The sequence below is a fragment of the Tinamus guttatus genome, unplaced genomic scaffold (assembly GCF_059628265.1).
Source record: "Tinamus guttatus ecotype Peru unplaced genomic scaffold, ASM5962826v1 Tinamus_guttatus_pri_ptg000530l, whole genome shotgun sequence".
NCBI classification, from domain to species: Eukaryota; Metazoa; Chordata; class Aves; order Tinamiformes; family Tinamidae; genus Tinamus; species Tinamus guttatus.
Window position 1 is genome coordinate 2,748,350 of NW_028289064.1, and position 15,271 is coordinate 2,763,620.

Here is a 15,271-nt window from a genome sequence, read left to right on the forward strand (position 1 = left end):
ATAAAGCAGCTTAATGCATAAATAGCCCATTAGCGGAATATTTAACACTTTAATATGGTTCTTATTTTCTAAGAGGTTTTATTTATTTAAATATTTTTAAAGGCAGCAATAAAAATGGAGAAAAATGTGCCTTGATGAAAGATAAGCTCAACATTAGTGTTATCCTTAAGGGAATACAGACTTCCTTCATTTTTCTTTCTGAAGTTTTATGATAACACAGGCATCACACACAACTGCTCCTATTTTATACCTGTCTCTGCCTCTTCACAGTCACAGAAGTTTAATTTGGTAGAATACACACAGCTTTGGAGAAATACAGACTGATCTGTATCTTCCCCCTGCTGCTTTTCTGAGACAACTTAACCTCAACATAAATTAGTTACAGAGAACAACATCACAAATGTTTCTAGCACCATAGGGTAGTCTGGTCCTGTATCCTGACATTGCAAACTCAACAGAATGTAAGGTTTTATTTGTTTAGAACTAAGTTCTTTCTTAGTTAGAACTTAGTTACCACACAATCACTAAGATTACTTCCAGAGCCCTTTAAATAAAAGTGTCCAAGTTTACTTCATCTAAATTTGAAGATGCTGTGGGTATAGAAAAAAAATGCTTTGAGAATGGTTTAAATTTTGTCACAACACTAAAGAGAAAATATAGTGGTCGCCAAAAATTATTTGCAAACTTGAAGATTCTACACATGTATCTCTACCTATAAACAGCATTAAAGAAAGAGTATTCAGTCTTGATAACACTTGAAACACCAAGGTGCTTGAGATTAGAAAGATCACTGCTGATGGCTAAAAAGACACTAAAAGCAGATCTGCATCTCTTTGCAAAGTCTTCCTTTTCATAACAGTCTTCCTCCCAATCCATCTTTTCTTCAAAGGAATATTCTTCTTTGACTTCCCACTTACCCTGCATGCTTGTATCAAATTCCTTCTGCTCCAGAGGCTGGAAAAATGCTTGTGGATTAAACAGCTCCATACTGCCCTTCCTCAGGAAGCTGTACGCTGTCTCTTTATGGTAGTCCCCTGTTTTTTCAGGAACAGGATGTGTGGTTTCCTCCTCAAAGGAACTGTACTTTGCAATTTCATTAGCTTCACGTGCTAGAAACCTCTTTCTCTCCTCTTCGTGCTTCTTTGAGGCTCTTTTGCTTTCTAGCGCTTCCATCGAGGGCTGCCACTGCTCCGCCCTGGGCGCGCGCTTCCCTGCCAAGTCCGTGTTTTCTGCTGCGGGGTGGAATCTCGGCTCAGCCCTCGGGGCAGCGCTGCCGTCGCCCGCCGCCTTCGCGTGCAGCTCCCCCGCGTACAGCGCAGAGGCCGCGGAGGCCATTGTCGAAACGGACGTCACGACCGCAGCCGGCAGCGGAGCGAGTTTTCCACTTTCGTTTTGCACCTGCGAACAACAACAAACTTGAATTTGGAAATCATCAGTTCCCCCAGGCTGTTGTCTATCACATAAGCCCTTCAGGGCACGAGATGTGCTTCTATTCGAAGAGTGCTCTATAAACACACACCAGGAAGAGATGAGGGTGTCAGCAACGCCCCTGTGATTCGATGGCAGATTGAGCAGTTGCACCCAAGGAAGAAACAACCACACAGGGCCAGGGGCATCTTTAGTCACAGAGGATGCGCGTGTAGCGTGAACGCGTGCTGTCCGACCTCGTGCCAAATTCTGTGCACGGCCTCGTGCTGACACGGTAGCGCACAGCATCGGGCACAGGAATTAGCTGGGGTTCCAGGCGCAGGGCGACAGGCCGCGTGCCCAGGCTCATCAACTCTGCAGCTCAGCAGGGCTAATTAGCTTTAGCACAGCCCTGCTCCGACACGGGCACGCAGCTTCCAGGGGGAGCTCGCTCAGCACCACAGAGAACCTCTGCTCTGTGCTACCGTGCACAGGCGAGGCCGTCACGACAGTCTGGTCACATCAATCGCCTTCACACAGGACCTTCAGCTTTCCGAATATCAAACATTGGCTGCCTCATGCATCTCTGAGCCACGCACGGGATTTAAATTTTAAGCAGCATTTTAAAAAAAAATCAAATTTGCTTTGGTGGCTTCTATAGAAGATGAATCATTTTTTACTCTTCTAACAAAAAATTCCAAATTCCAAATTCTGAAATATAGAAGAAATAAAGAGAAGAAATGCTGTGTAGGGGACTGCCAAGCATGCCTTCATATTTAGATTGTTTCTTGGTTTTCTTAAACTGCAGGGCTAGTGAACAGCATGCAAGAGCAACAAACGACTCAAAATTTTGCTCCCAAAAGTAGGAGCAAATCAACTGTAAACCAAAGATGCACATGCAAATTCCATAAAACACAAACAAAACAGTTTGTGTTAAACAGAATGGAAAGCAGACCAAAACTATTGCACTAGCTCAAAGATTCCAGAGAAAGATAAAGGAAATAGTTACCAGTTTATTCTTGTTCCATCGCATCTAGCAGAATTAGAGATGTAGAGGAGATCAGTAAGAACATTTTAGCTTTATTAGCAGATATTTACATTTGCAATTATTCACTTTGGTAACACATCCCTAGCAATCTACTTTGACAACTCTGTTCAGAGGTGGCTCTTTCGCCAGCTCAGAAAGAAGCGACAACTCCTGCTTCCTCTGTGTGCGCTTGCTTGAAGTGCAAGTTTATCCAGCAAAAACCTCACAGACTAATGTGTTTATCACTGGCTTCTCTCCCATCTGCTTCTACACATTCCTGTTGATTGTTTTCCTGGCCCCAAAACAAGCCAGTGGCCCAACTGTTATAGACTCTAGACTACAACAGCAGATGGCACTTGGAAAATGAATGGAAATGAGATTCTTGAAGTCTCATCAAGATAAAGATGTCCAACATTTACTACTACTTCAGGCTTATGCAAATTAAGTAGAATTATATATCTGTGCATCTTTGCACCAATATCAAAACAATCCTGCCTTCTTACACATTCTACTACTGCACGGAAAATGAATTATCATGAATGAAGCATACGGTAAGAGAAGCGTAGGAGTGTCCTAACACATTGACCCAACCACTTGAAATAGAACATGAACTGGAAATGTGTTTCACTATTAATTTCCCCTTTAAAGTTGCAATACTATGGGACCAATGTTCGTGCTGTTGTAAGCGTCAGCTTTGAAAGACCACTGCTTGCCCGTGTTGTGCTGGAACTTCACTAAAAAAAAGCATTTCTTTGCAGTTCCAATAACATGGAGGATTACAGAATGGGAAAGGAAGATCAACTCCACTGTACAAACCAAACCATTTCAACTGTGAATTTCAGAAATTCACAAGAAATTCTGCTTTTGAAAAAGTGGTTTTCATGTCCCCTTCTGGAAGAAAGTGACAGAATAAAGTCCTGATTAATAACAGAAATATACAATGCTTTCAGGAAACTATCATAAAGATGCACAGGCAAAGTTCCAAAATTCCCCCGAAGTATTGATAATCACAATGTGTGTCACCACTTTTATCCTTTTGGTTAGGAAATTTCATTTAGAAGACATGCAGTAGTTCATAGGAAGCAACAGGCACTATGAAAGGTACAACATCAGGAAGACAATAAACCTTAAACTACTTAAAAAGGTAGAGGATGTTATTCCTCAATGTCAGAAGAGAACTTCCTGACAAGCTTTTTCCTGTGAGTGTCATGACCCCAGTATGCAGCTCAGGCAAAGGAAAGGCCAGCTGGTATGGCCTTTTACGCTGAAAATATTTTCTCCATTAGAAAGAAAATAAATGGAGTAGATCTAAGATTACACCTACCTGCTCAACTTCTCCAAGAGTGACGGGCTGAGTCTGGTAACGAGCATTCATTCTCCTGTGCCTAATGTCTCCTCGGCTCCTAGTGGAGATGGCCCTGGACACTGGTTGAGACAGTTTGTTAAACAAAGCCATCTTTTCTGCCAAGCTTAAGGTGGAAGAGTCTGGTTCATCAGACTGATCTTGACCCATTGCTTCTTTGGCTGCTCTTATCTCTTCTTTAGCTAAAATTTTTTGGTGTGTTGACGCCTGCAGGCTGGAGAAAGAGAACTGGAAATGAGTTTTTTTTTTTTTTTTAAAAAAAAACAAACTCATGACAGCTTCTTTAATTTCAGCTTGATAGAGGCAGAAGAACTGCGCATGAAGCATAACGATAGCCAATGTAATATAGCAGCTTAAGTGGTTATGCAGTGGTTCAACATTGGCATGATGAATTCAACAGCTGAAGATTTAAAGAAAGTTAAATTTTCATTCAGAAATTCATCTGATTAGGACACATCACTTTTGAAAGGGGAACTCAAGATTGAAGACAAACATTTCAGACCAATCACTTTATACAGAATACAGAGCTACAGAGACATGTTTAAGATGCCTCCTGTAGAACCAACACTTATGCTACAGTGGAATTTGCATAAAATTCAAATTATTAGAAATAATTGATGGAGCATATACAATAAGAACAATAAAAGATGGATTTGTATTGCAAGTTAGCACTGCTTTTAAGTTAGCGTAAGTTGTAATTCCCCTTATAATTTAAAATGGAACAGAATTCAGGGTCACTTGAGTTACTTGGTTGAGTTTGGTAACTCAACAACAACAAAGAAACAATTGAAATACATAGCATTAATTTTGAAAATAATTTGACCAATGCTGAAGGCAGACACATTCATTCATAAAAGCTGTAACTGCATTTGTCTCTACAAAAATATATTTTATTCAACTCTAGCTAAATTCAGCCACATTTCTGGAATTAGTATTCTTTTCTTTTTCCTGACATGTTCTTTGCTAAAATTTGCTCTCATTCAGAAAAGGCAACAGTATTCTGCGTTTTTACCTACAGGTGGTGCAATTTCTTATCTTTCCTTTAATTTTGTAAGCTAAAAAAATATGTAGAGACAGACAAAGAGGATATGTACTGCTTGTGAAATCAAGCACCCAGCTTTGGTGTTTTTATGTCAAGATGACATTACTTTATTAAAATAAAAAAAATACAAGAGCAAAGAGGGTTCTGCTAGGGTTGCTCACATGCAAGCTCACGTCTTTCACATAGAAGAATATGATCTAGAAGAGTTAAGTGTGGTTAGAAACATCCTAAATCAGATGCTTGACAACAAACAGCTGTAATGATTTATCATGCAGACATAAATGAAGTTGACAAATATGTTTTAAATGTTCTTGAAACGAGTAACAACTTGACACATTGAAAAGGCATTCAGGATTTTAAAGACGCATCTGCTACCGAGGAATCTGGTGCTCCACGTAACATGCATGTTTCTCCCGCCCAGTACCTGGTAGGTTGTACAGTGCTCTTAACTACAGTGGGACTAGGTACTCTGGTCACTACTGTGTGGGTATTCACAGAACGTGAAGCAGGGGTAGTTTCACTTTAAAGAATTGCCAAGGGAGGGAAAATTCACAGGGAGAGAGAAGAAAAAAGCATTAAGAAAAGCAATACATTAAGGGTTAACTACAGAAAAGACCAAAAACAAAACAAAAAAAGCAATGATTTATAATTAACTGAGTTATCTGCCGTGAACTTTGCAAAATAACTTAAAATACTTTGAAAGAACTTAAAATCTAGAGGAGCAAATGGGTCATCTCTTAAGGTTGCTTGTTACACACAACATAAACCACCATTTAGGAAATGAGTAGGTGAACATGCTTGTTTTATTTTCCCTAACAATTATTTACTTTTATATTTCTTTCCCTCACAGAAAAATGATGATATATGAGCAAAGAAATGAATTATCAAAAATCCACTGGAGACCTCAGAGTTTAAAAGGTTTTCCTCAATACAAATGTTTCACAACAAATTATATAGATTTTCTCAATGTAAAATATCTTCTTCTCTTGAGATACAAGCCTATATGACAATTAATCCCTTTTCCTAACTACAGCTCCACAAACTTTCCACCAGATTACAGTTCATACAATTTATCCTTTACTGATCCTTTTACTTCTGGAAAGGAATTACAATACAGCTTCTCCTGTAGTTCTAAAGAAAGGCAGCCCTTAAGAATAAACTTCTTCCTTGATACCAAGTTGTAAACGCTACATATAAAGCAACAAAACAAAACACCAGCTTATTCCCATATTTAAAACTAGAAATGAGAGTTGGAGCATAAAGACGACTTACGTAGCTGCAATGACCACTTCCTCACTGGTAATTGGTTGCGTGTGAGATCTGTCCTGCAAACGCCGCAGCCTTCTCTCCACTGCTGAATTCCTTGCAGGTGGTTTAGGAATACTTTTTGCATCAAATGATTTTTCCATTTCCTAAGAGCACATATGTCATAATTAAAACCCTGGAAGAAAAGTTACTAAAACAGTATTTTTTTTTCATTTTTCTTGGATGCAAAGTATCAAATTTCCTGAATGTCCACCTCTGAATTAGAAGCAGGATATAATTGCACAGTAAGTACCATGGAGTTAAAAATAGCTACACATCTGAACTGCACGAATCATAGTTTCAAAAAAATACTTTAAAGCAACAGGTCTACTGTCTTGACAGGAGAAATGAAGTTAAGTTACTTGGACTTGACTAACTGCATTAATCTTCATTCTAATGCACTTAGGGTTCCTCAGTCTTTTGTTTATGCAACATTTAACCAACATTTCCTTCTACTATGGAAAACTTACTCTAAAAAGCAGCCTCTTCGCAGCTACGCTAAGCTTGGCTCGATCATCCATTTTTTCTTCATCTTCAAGGATGGGAGAGGGAGAAAAAAAATTAAAAAGGTTGAATCTTATAAATCAGCAATTTTCTTATACTGGTCTATGATACCACACAGACTAAGAAAATATTTGTATACTGAAAGACCAACCACTATCCTAAGATGTAGCAATCATCCTGCTGACTATAACATTTATTTTCTACCATTTGAACAGACAAGACAATCTCTCCTCAGAGTTGTTATGCTGATTATCAGCTTGTTTCCTTGTTTTTCAAAGGCTCTGCTGGTATGCTTAGCAGCTGAAATCAGCATCCCCTCAATGTAAGAACCAGCATCTCAAAGCTGCAGAGAATATCAGCTTTCAAATAGCACAAGGCATAAAAGTCTAAATTTAGCTGCTCACGAGATTAGCTGCTTAATTTGTGCCAGACTTGCCATGAGTGAAAAGAAGAAAAGCAGTAAATGGTGGAATAATTTATATAATTTAATAGGCAATACCTTGCAACTTTCTCAGCTAGAAAACACTTGGCCAATATCAGCTTCCCATTACTGTAAAGGCTTTTTAACCATTTGTCTTGGATTAAAAATGTGTATTTTATCATCAATTAGCTCATCAACAGTCTAAATCAGATAAAAACATGCTAAAGACTATCAATTTCCCCCTGCCCTTTCCTCACCAAGTAGTGAGGAAGTGACAACAGAATTAAACAGAACTTGAATTTAAGTCTGTAATAGGCATAGAGCAAGGAGGAGCTGTACTTCAACTGCCATAGGTATTGATACTGATTTTCTAGCGAACTTTATTTGCATAAGTAAGCATTTCTTCATAAAAAACACAAATTCACTCTCATTTCCTTTGTAAAAAAGAGTGTAGCAACATACCTTCAGCAGTTGGCATTTCTGGACTAAAAATTGACCTAGTGAAAAATTATCAAACAAAAAGAAGTTAGTTGGAAATGGGACAGCAAAAATGAGATTCAAACTGCATCTGACGTATCAAGACCTCAAAATTTTTCAGAATAGAAAAAACATGTCTATTTTTCAAGTTTCAACAGTTTCTACTTATGACATCCTTTAATAAAGCAGAAAGGCAAGCAATTGCAGCCAAACTTAAATAAAGGAAAATGATTTCCAGGTCACCTTGCAGAAGTCTAAGATTTGCTGTCAGCTCTTTTAAAATAAAATGTGTTATTTTGGTTGTTTACAGAAAAAGTAAATGATAAAGCAGAGTAAATGGAAAGGAATCTTTTATATAAAGAGAGACAAAAGCATTAATGATCAGAAAGAACCAAAACAGCTATAATCGTTTATGATGATTTACTGTTTACCACTTTTCATTACAGGGGGAGGTGTGGAGTGGGGCATTAACAACAAACTGGCTACTTTTTTTAATAAAAAACTGCACACCCAATTTATTTGGAATTTAAGCCTAAAAATAATTATATGTTTTTTATAAAGTGAAACAGTAACCTTGTGAAGTGTTTTAGCTATCAAGTGATAAAATTATTTTTTACAAACTGTTTGTATTTACCTGCCCCAGAATGCTACACAAAGCTACAGACATGCCTACCTATCTGTCTCCTTTCGTTCTGCTGATGTTATAGGCTGAGTTTTAAATCTCTCAGAAGTCTTTCTATTTTCACCAGGAGTAAAATAGCGCCTCGGCCTTCGTGGCCCTCTCTCACGGTCAGCGTTGGCAGACAAAGCGCTACCTGATGTTGACATCTCAAACCGAGATTCTCTTTTAAACCACGATAGAAATGGCATAGGAAAGAAAAATAGAAGAGAAGTAAAGCATAGATGTAAGCATCTAAACAATTCACTACAGACCACTCTGCATGCTCCTCCGGTACCATGCACAGACGTAGCCATTCCAGCTACCCCGCATCGCATCCTGCACCAGCAAGCGGAAGCACAAAGCGGGATTCAAACCAACTCAGCCTCCAATACACACTGGTGAGAGCTAAGCTGTGTGCTTAAGTGCCGAACACAACTGATGTTGAGTGTGTGTCATTTCGCTAAGGACGTGCAAGTGTCACACAAAAACGTTTGAAATGTCACCTACAGATCCGTTTTCTTGTTGGCATTGGCAGTCTCCAGGAAGACATTACGGAGCTGGGCAACAGAGACTTTTGTGTCAACCATGCCAATCTCACCATTTGGTGCATTCGCTTCCGCACTCTGAAACTCTGCCTCCTTTCTTGTACCAAATTCCTTAGTTTTAAAAGCCTCAAGCTTAGAAGGCACAGTATAGTCAGACATCGAGCGAGTCAGGACTTTGTGCTTTGCTGTTGACACTTTCCGAGCGGGACCTTTCGCCTTGGCGGCCTGCGACACAGCCCCACTCTGGATGTACATAACCGCTTCACTCCTTTCTATGTTCTCAAGGGGCTTAGGCTGCTGCTCAGGAACCTGTCTCTTAAGGCACTCGAGCTCTCTCTGACCTTCTGCGTTACCCTTTGGCTTGCTTGTGAAAGAGGAACTCCCCACAGGGGCATCCAGATCTCCTCCAAAGAGACCTCCTTCCTGGCTCTTCCCTTGCTTGCGAATCTCAGACGGCAAAAGTGGTCTTCGGCCTTTGGAAGCCTGTTCACCCTCCAAGAAGTTTTCTTCACTGGGCTTCGCTCCACGATCTCGTGCCTCTCTCTTTTCACTCTGCGATGCAGCGGCTGCTGAGGGTTTTGGGAGGAGGCTGGCAGCATCTGGTAGGAGCAGGCTGCTAACAGAGATGTTTTCTGGTTCTTCTGTTGCCATCAGCTGAGCTGTGTGAGCAACGCCAGCAGGCTGAATATAGCCGTGTATCGGTTGGCGGACTGAACTGATGGGCTGATTTACGCCCCTATCAAAGGTAGATGTTTCTGTCTGAAGAGGCATGTAGTGAGCTGGCGCGGGATGGGATTTTCTCTGAGATAGTGTGTCTGAGACAAGTTCAGGGCTTCCACGAGCACTTTCCTCTTTCACCAGTTTCTCTCTAACTTTTACTCTTTAAGAAAGAAAAAGGATTAAAGCTGTGAACAGCAATACCCGATTTGGGAAGGAACACAGACACCTATTGTGGGTACAGACAGCAAAATCATATTAAAATAAAAAGCAATCAATATTCTGATGCCACCCCTTCCTCCTTCCCACCCTCCTCTCCAAAACTGTAGACGTAACACAGCTCAAAAACATTTAAGTCATTCGCAGGCCCTTGAACATGCAGGGACCCCTGTGAAGGTAACTGAGCAAGCCGGGGAGATGCACAGCACCCTGTTAGGTCATGCTGGGTGTCAAACAGCACATACCCATAGCCTCAGACAACAACAAAGCTAAACGAAAACGTCTGCTTATAGTAAAGTGTAGGGTAATGACAGTTCATGATCAGGTATTAACATTTTTGAGGGTCTCTCAAAATCAGTCAGATTCATCTCAATGTTTGAGGGAAGGAGCGAGAAGGGGATTAGAAAACATTTTGTTATCTCCACCTAGCTCTTCAAGTGTTCTGTTTTTCCCCACCCCCCCCAGAGATTTATTTTCACTTGTTTTACATGATACACACACACAGATAAATCTAAAATGTCACTGCAGAGTAACCTGTTTTACAAAGTGAGGAAGAAGGCTGGACATGCAAGCCTTAAAGCTTCTGAGTGAAACTATGAGACGGCTGTTGCTGCTTAGTGGGCTAAAGCAGAAAAAGATTTTTTGTTTTCAATGTTTCAGTACATTCTAACATGCAAAACTTACAGAAATGTTCAAAAAAAGCTACTTTACTTCAGTGTATTTTCTAGAAGCCCTTCTGAACCTAACATGCATGCAAAATACAGAGCCATACCCCACCTTTACATACCCCACTAGCAGAAGTCAAGCACGTGCACCTGGGGGCAGCCTTTGGTCTATATTAGACCTGGACGTAAGCTCTCTAGCGTGATTTTAAAGCCACGTGAAGAGTTCAGACAGCTTACAGGGCAAGCATTTGCAAATATCATAACACATAATATTAAAAATGAAAATCCTTTACTTTCTCCCCTCCCAAAAGGGAATCAAAAACACCGAGAAAGGGCAGAAACTCAAATACAAAACTAGTTATTCAGTGGAAAACAAGTAATCCAGCTCAAAGCACATGCAATGCTAGGCTTGCAGCCAACAGACCTTAGGCCTACATTATATATATAAAAAAAATAATAATTTAAAAGAAAGATTCAGCAAAAGGGTAAATGAATGTCTAAAGGGATAATTCAGCATATCCAGAGTTATCTCAAACACCACCCTTTCTAGTATTAGGTGTTTCTCATCTCTGAGGATTGCTGCACTTATCAGGGAAACTTCTCAGAGTTACAGGCACAGAAAAAGGCCTTCAGTTTGCAAAAGTGATCCTGTAAATACTACGTGGGTACCAAGTGTTCTCCAGAACATTCACACTGCTGTATGGGAGCCCTCCCTGCCGTGCTCCTCGATGGGCTTCACGATGGGCCAAGGGCACATGGCATCAAACTGGAAAACACGTCTGCTTCTACCTCTGATCAACAACTTGTTTTAGTTTTCAAGATTACATTCTTACTTCTCTTACATTGTCTCCTTTGGAAGTCAAGCTGTTAATTACAGGCAATACAAAGATATAACTGGCTGGTAGTATAGAAAACTGTTCATTTGCAGAGTGCAAGGTGAGAAGATAAGAAGCTGCAGAAATTAGTTAAAACCAGTACAGTAACTGTGAAAAAAAAAAGTTAGAGGCATTTATACTTCTTCACCAAAAGAACAATTGTAAGTCACACTAAAGCAGATACTTTGGAAAAGTTTTAACAGTTGTTTAGCCACCAGAACCAATACTTTCTAACTCACTGTTGTTACAGGAAAATAAAAGACAGAGTGTTAAAGGACGCCAGGGAAGAGGGGGAGACAGGGCAGGCTTATAGTCCGTTAGCCACACAGCTACACTTTGTGATACCTGGAGGGCCAGCTGATAAGTGAAGGTGTGTCCCCTTCCGAATCTTTCTGAAGGAACCACTCAGGTTTTGCTTTCCCTGCACTACTACAGAAAACAGAACTTCAGGTGATTTCTGAGAAGACGTCAATACACGCTCAACTCTTTCCTCCCATTCTTCCACCCCACTCCTCCACTTCAAAACAATTTTTTTTAACTAGTTACAGAAAACTGTTCATGACAATAAAAGTATAGTATATTACCAAATGACAAGGCAATGAACTCTGAAACAAAGTTCCAGTTTATTTCCACAAATATCTAGAAGTTTTCCAAGTATGAAATATTTGGTAAAGGTAAGTTTGCCATGTGTTCCCTGGCCAGATTTTGAAGAGCGAAATGGCAAAAGAAACATCCTGGAGCGGTTCGTCATCGCAGGCTGGTGTCAAGGGCACACATGACATGGACTCTATAGCACAGGGAATTACTTCCAAACCTCTTTTTGTTTGTGGCCTGTAAGAGCTGAGGCTGGAAGCCCCCTCCCCAAACACGCTCTGTGTTGCTGGATCACTGGGAAACTAGAAACTTGGGAAACGGACAAAATGCCCCAACTCCATCTGGTTTTCTCAAATTTAACTCCAAAGCAGAAACAAAAGCAAACAAACAAAACCATAAAAACAAATTTTAATAGCTCGTAGGAACCGAAGTACGCAGACTCTCTCTGCATACTTTCTCAAAACTATTTCTACTGCCCACCTTAATTTACAGCCCCCCAGCAAGAACAGATCATGCCAAATATGTCTAGGCCTGCAAGCACTGGCTGTCAGGACACACTAACGTTTGCAGACAAACCGCACAGCGGCACAGGCTGCTCTCCCTTCCCTACAGCAAGGTCGCAAACGGCTCCTCGCATCACCACAGAGCTCTTCAGAATTAACGTCCAAACAGTTGAATTGTGCTCCAAATCATTTGCTTTGATCTTTCTTAGCTGGCTTTTAATAAGATCAGTTGAGGAAGGCCACATGAAAGGGCCCAAGAACATTCTTAAGACAAACTTACTTGCAGAAAATGTGCTGCTAATTTTGAGAGCTCTCTCAGTTGTCACCTTAAGCAAATCACATTTGTTACAAACAACGTCAACCAGTGGCTGCTAAAACAACTTGTGATTTTCCTCCCAAACAGCCCCTGAAGGAATTCACCAAACAGGAGACAAAATCCTTCCACAGAAGCTGATCCAGTAGCTTAAATTGCTTTGAAGCAAGCAAACTTCCTTCCAGCCTCTTAATGTGTACTTTGGCATGTTCTACAGTGGGCACAAGCAGCAGTTATTTGTACTTGACCATTCATCCTTTGGAGGGAGCAGGCAGAAGAATGCAAGCCATGTTTTGCCTTCAGAGTTAATCAGCCACTGCAGCAGCGAAATGCAGACAATGTCAAGTGGTATCTTCTCAGCACTGTTTTTTTTTTTTTTTTTTTTTGGTCTTCTCAATGATGGATAATAGGATTAATTATTAAATCTTCTTAGGACTGAAGGCACAGGGATTTCATATGTATTCCAAAGCAAGCTGCGTTGTTTTCTTATTCGAACTTAGCAAAGCTACGCTGAGCAAAAACAATTTTGCAACATTTGTAATGTGGATTTCAAAATGGCAGCCATCTAAAAGCTGGTCTTAACTAGTGTTTTACTTGTGCAAATTACCTTATAGGATATTATCACATAGTAACTTTAAGCAGTAACTTTAGGCATGGAAATAGAAAATGGTGTCTTTGCCATTCAGAAACCATGACAAGTGTTTCCAAGAAATCTCTGAATATCATACACACGAGTATACCCTACCACAGCAAGCTGTCTGGGATTACAATAAGAAGGGCCTTTTGGCAACTTGGTTTTTAAAATACCACTTAATTTCTACACAGGTATCTGAACAAGAGACCAAAGAGTTTAAGCTCTTGGCGGCTGTAAGAAACTACATCACATCTTGCTGACTGCAGATGGTTTTCTTTAAAAGATATGAAAGACAGCAACTGTGAGAAACTTGCTTTATCCAGATCCCAACCCAATTCTCATCCAGAGAGAATCTGAAATTGGTAATGATGCAACTGGCGATTTATGGGATGCTATGACTTCTTCTTGCTGCTTTTGCCCCTGTCATTTGTTAGCACGGAGCTACTGCAGAGCAAGCAAGGAAGAATCACCACCCTGCAGGAGGGGGAAGGTTTCGCCCCAGTTAAATACATTCCTTCCTTAGTTACTGCTCTTCAGCCCAACTTTTCCAGCATCATATATCATGAAAAAGACATTGCCAGAAGTGGCAGCTCTAAAGAGAAACAGCCAGACTCCTGATTGCCTGGGTAAGGCCACTGCCCTGCTCTAAACGGCCTGTAGAGCTGCGCTGGAAAGACACGCTTGCTAGCTGTGATTACTTTAGGACACCAGTTTTGGAAAGCTCTTTTGTGAGGACAGGACCATTTAAAGACTTCTTCAGACGGGGAGCGTACCAGGAAATGAGCGTTCAGTTGTGGTGGTTCCCTATGGGTCAGCGCCCTGTGCCACGGGGACGGGCGCTGCCCCCCGGCCGCGCCGCGCAGCTTCTCCCAGGGCCGCACGCGAGGTGACAGCCCCGGAGCGGCTGCGGGGCCCGGGCGTCACTGCTTTCCCCTCCCCGCAACAGGCACTAGGGCGGCTTAACAAGAGTGCAGAAAACACAGCTCTTTTACACGGAGTCAAAATGCTCTTGGCTCTAAAACGCAAAAGGCTGAAAATTTGGTCTCTTCCTTCACCTTGTAAAACAAAGGAAATGACTTGCAAAACAAAGCATGAACTGCTCAAGTTCTTCCTTGCAGTTTGTTCCAATACCCCTTCCTATCTGTAATTGGATTAGTCAAGAGAGATTTATCTACAAATTGGCCATTTGAAGATGAGGTGTGATATTTTGTAGTATCTAAGGCAAAGCTGGTTCAGAGACAAGCCTTTTGGAGCCTGGAATATATTAGCTCATGGAATTTCAATGCAACTCTGTTCTCAGTTGTATGCATGACCTTGAGATCAATATTTTTCTTACTGGAGTAGCAGAACTGTAAGCCTAAAAGATAAGTAGGTCAAAGGTGCGAATATACTTTGGAATTAACATCTTCAATTTTCCCTATGATGGCTTTCTTGAAAAGGCAGGGAAGAAAGCAGTGATAGCTAGTATCCAAGTATCCATGTAAAAGAAAGTGACCAGGGTCACAAAGTCCCACGAATAACAGAAAACTACGGCAAAATTATTAAAAAGCTACCACCAGTGTGTCTTATTCAATAAACTAAAACAAAAAAGGCTGCTAAGGAAAATTCAGAAGTTACAGGCTCTGTAAATGGGTGATTTGATCAGTCTACCAGATTGTTAAGCTTTGACATGCAAGATTGCTTTCACATTCAAAGCTTAAGGTGTGTTTATATCATTTAATAAAGAAACTTGTAATTGTTTAACGACATTCAGATGAAAAAATAATTTTTGTAATTATGATGGAAAGGATAAAGAAACCAAGCCAAAGTAAATTGTTTCTGAACTCATTCTTTCTATGGTTATGAGTAAACTGTTCTGCTTATGCTGTCTCATTTTTGTTGTTCAGAAACAGTCAGCTCCGCTCTGCAACTTGGAGATCACTTGACAATGAAGAGCTCGCTATGTTTTACCATTTTTATCTACTACACTAACATAACTTACAGTGATTATTTTTCATAT

At 40.5% G+C, this 15,271-nt stretch overlaps 1 protein-coding gene across 1 annotated transcript in view; it reads right to left on the minus strand.

Annotated features, from left to right (window-relative positions):
• Positions 1–15,271, minus strand: part of SVIL (supervillin) — a 98,484-nt gene that overhangs the window by 36,641 nt on the left and 46,572 nt on the right. The window contains exons 7-15 of the mRNA XM_088534007.1: positions 8,715–9,632; positions 8,220–8,390; positions 7,532–7,566; positions 6,615–6,676; positions 6,112–6,251; positions 5,264–5,359; positions 3,759–4,011; positions 2,417–2,440; positions 918–1,398 (exon numbers count right to left, since the gene is read on the minus strand). Of these exons, the coding sequence (XP_088390133.1) occupies positions 918–1,398; positions 2,417–2,440; positions 3,759–4,011; positions 5,264–5,359; positions 6,112–6,251; positions 6,615–6,676; positions 7,532–7,566; positions 8,220–8,390; positions 8,715–9,632 (2,180 nt within the window). The remainder of the gene's footprint in view (positions 1–917; positions 1,399–2,416; positions 2,441–3,758; positions 4,012–5,263; positions 5,360–6,111; positions 6,252–6,614; positions 6,677–7,531; positions 7,567–8,219; positions 8,391–8,714; positions 9,633–15,271) is intronic.